This window comes from Capsicum annuum, chromosome 1 (assembly GCF_002878395.1).
Source record: "Capsicum annuum cultivar UCD-10X-F1 chromosome 1, UCD10Xv1.1, whole genome shotgun sequence".
Lineage (NCBI taxonomy): Eukaryota > Viridiplantae > Streptophyta > Magnoliopsida > Solanales > Solanaceae > Capsicum > Capsicum annuum.
Window position 1 is genome coordinate 177,970,510 of NC_061111.1, and position 3,706 is coordinate 177,974,215.

General features: G+C 31.4%; 1 protein-coding gene across 1 annotated transcript; it reads right to left on the reverse strand.

Moving 5' to 3' along the window:
• Positions 1–932: 932 nt before the first annotated feature.
• LOC124888542 lies at positions 933–2,347 on the reverse strand. The gene has a single exon (XM_047399172.1). It carries the CDS (start codon positions 2,098–2,100, stop codon positions 1,462–1,464), a length of 639 nt encoding a protein of 212 aa, XP_047255128.1. The 5' UTR covers positions 2,101–2,347; the 3' UTR covers positions 933–1,461.
• Positions 2,348–3,706: the final 1,359 nt, after the last annotated feature.

Here is a 3,706-nt window from a genome sequence, read left to right on the forward strand (position 1 = left end):
TAACTCCATAAAGTAATTAACTATTACATAATTTCATTAAAAAAAAAAAAACAACTTGACGAACGACGAAAATGAGAAAATTAAGATGAAAAACTAATGAGAATTCTCTGAAAACTTAGAAAGTAAAATGTAAAGTGAAGCGATTGAAGAATTTTAAATTTTTATATTACTATTGGGCTTTGTATTAATTTGAATAAATATTATAATTAATGATCCAAGAATATATATCTATTTTATAAATATAAAAAAATAATAAAAGTAATTAGAAAATAGATTATAAGTAATATATTTTTTACGTATAAACAATTAAAAGTATATATGTATTAAAGTATATATGTACTATGTCAATTCGGTTTAGGTTCGATTTTATTTTATTTTTGCTAATACATAAGTCAATTTTTTTCCTTAATTTAATTTAATTCGATTTAACGTTCAATTTATACACCCCTAATCCTAAGTATAAATTTGTGCATCCATAGTGTATCCTTCATTTCGGCCAATGCCCATAATGGTTTATAAATGGCTAAATTGATTTATTTGCGTAGGTAGACGACCTCGGAAGAGTTGATATTTTAGTCATTTTTAAAACTTAAATTGACAAAGAGACGGAAGTTTCTCTCTCAAATAAATAAAGGTTCATTCCTAAATCAACAGCCGTGATGGAAAAGCGGACCAGTGCACACCGATCCTACACAGCCTGTTTCTGTATAAGGTCAATTTTGAGGTCTAGATTCAATGAAAGTACAAAGAACCAACAATTTTGCGTTGTTCCCTTTCGACCGAAAGAAAAATTGAGCAGGTGATCAGAGAGTCCTCCCTACCATTTAAACTCGACGTAGATGACTGATCAAACTACAGCTATTTCACATGACAACAGGAGGAAAAAAAAGAACAAAAGAAAAAACAAAAGAAAGAGTTGGAACAAAGAGAACTATAGTCTAAGATCATGCTTTTTCTGATTACTAATCATTAACATCCAAAATAAAAAGCTTTACAAAGCATTTCAATATTCATCATCCATCATCAGAATCGTTCACCCATACACCAACATTTAACATACTACATACATATTCATCTCTGCCCTATCTTGAATCTCCTCCACCTTTACTTCCCATATGAATACAATAACCTCTTCCATACTTGATCCCCGGACTTGCATAAATACCCTAGTAATAGTAAATTTTAAAAAAAAAAAGGTACAACAAGAAATTATTCGCACTTTCTTAATCTAAGTTTCTCAAATTTCAGTTTTTTCAGCTCTCCGTGCATAAAAAAAATTCATGGAGAATCCTGAAATTTCCAAAATTTGAGAATTTAGTGGCGAATTTTAAAGATTTATAGTAATATAAGTCAAACCTTAAAGACTAATTAGATATTTGCAAGAGGATTCATCATATATATAGTCCCTCCCACAACTAGTTTAGGATTATAAGCGGGTCGAAACGGGTCGGGTCGGATCCACTACTCGAGTCGGAGCAACCTCCGTAAATCTCTGCTAGCAGAATCGTCAAACGGCTTGATTTCTATTTGCTTCTTGTTGTTGTTGTTGATGATGTTGAAAAAAGAAGGTAAAGGAAGTGATCTCGGCGACGGCGAATTCGAGAACGCCGATCCGGCATACACGTCGGTCGGCGTAAACCCGACCCGAATATTTTTGGGCAACATATCGGGTTGCTCCGGACCCAATCTTCCGGTCCCGTATACCGTCAACTCATCACCGCTACCACTACCCGCTTTCTTCTTCTTAATCGACGTCATTTTGCTCTTCTCTTTCCGTATATTGGGGTTCAGAGAATCCAACGACTCTCCCCTTCTCAAAATCGTTACCTGACCCATAACGATTCCTCCGTCCGCTTGCGTAGGCGTAACTTTGCCGGTGATTTGAACCGGTTTCGAAATCGACGGCTCAGATTGATTTTGATTATGATTCTGGATCTTGTTGTTCAACTTCTTTTTCTCCGTTCTAACAACCGGTTTCCGGTAACCATAGTTGTTATAATACCCATTTCCATTTTTCCGGCGAGTGAACACCGTCGACGGTTGAGGTTCCCTGAATCTGTCAATCAGACAATTTTGTGGCCGCAAAACTTCTGTACCCATCTTTTACTTGTTCTAAAAAAGAAAAGGAAATCAAAATCTTCAAAAATATAAATTACCCAAGAAACAAAAAATTAACAAAGGCTGTTAAAACCTTTTATAGGGGTGTTTATAATGAAAATTTACAAAAGAAAAAGGTTTCTTTTTCCTGGGTTTTCCGATTCCGTAAGGGAAAGGAGAGAGAAAATTCCCTTATATACGAAATTCTTCTGTAATTGAGAGAATTTGTTTCAATGTGAAATTGGTATGGAGATGGGAGATTTATATATATAAAGGACGAGAAGATGGGGGCGGTTTCGTAGGGTGTTCCTCTATTAGGAAAATAACAAATTTGGTCCTTCAATTATTATGTAATTTCTCCTCTAGTCCTTATAATATTTGATGTCATAAAATTATTTTAGGGAATTCATAGAGTTAGTTATCATGTGGTCTTGGTGAGGGGTCTAAATCATAAAATAATCACTAGTAAAACTACAAAACAAGGTCACATATAGGCAACTTTTATGAATCAATTTTTTCTCTGACCCTCATATATAACACGAAAGTTTTAATGGTGGAGCAGTTGATAATTTCCCTAACAAAACTTAAAAAGAAAAATTATCTAATAGCATTTGCAATATCTAGAAAGGACAATAGCATTTGCAATATCTAGATTACCCTCTTGAAACTGACACACCTTTTATTTTACTAAAAATTATATAAATACGCAACTTATATTTTTAATGGTACAAAAAATTTTAACTCCCTAAACATATTATAAAAATCTAACATATATATAAAATGACATGTATATATCGGCTATGTTATATATATTAATAAAAAGAGAGAATAAAATAATTTAAAAAGTAAGAGAAAATATAATTACTTCTAAAAGGATTGATATTTATATTATTTATACTTTATTTTAAACTTTAATTGGTAATTTGATGTAAATTACGCATTTCATTTTATTGGGGCGTGTGCTACACCAAACGTGAAAAGAATCAACAATAATAACATATTTAATGTATTTTCATGAAGTAAAGAAACTTGATTTTCAACTCAAGATAAATAAAAAAATATATTTTTATTATTTAATTATATTTTTAACACACCCCTCATGTGAGAGTTTATTTTTTTACTAAGCATGTAAAAAATATACTTTCATGAAGTAGATAAATAAAAAAAGCATATTTTTATTATTCAATTATGTTCTTAACACACTCCTTCATGTGAGAGCTTGTTTTTTTCACTAAGCATGTGAAATTTTTTTTTAATAATGGATAGTAGTGAGATTCGAAATCAGGACCTCTGTTTGCTCTAATACCATTACATTCTCAAAAAATAAAAACAACAAACAAAATGGAATAACACACCAATAAATAATAAAAGAAACAAGATACCTACAAAGTAATGCTATACACAATCTAGCAGAAAATTACAAATATCATCAAATGCCACAAATAAAAAGCTGCAAGTCATATGCATAACACTACGATTATAGGCACAAAACAAACAAATCCTTCCTACTATCAATGATACTCCTATTCACTAACCATCTATCTTAATTTGTGTCATCTACATCTTTTTTATTTAAGGTCATGTCCTTAATAAGCTACAACTGTTTTAT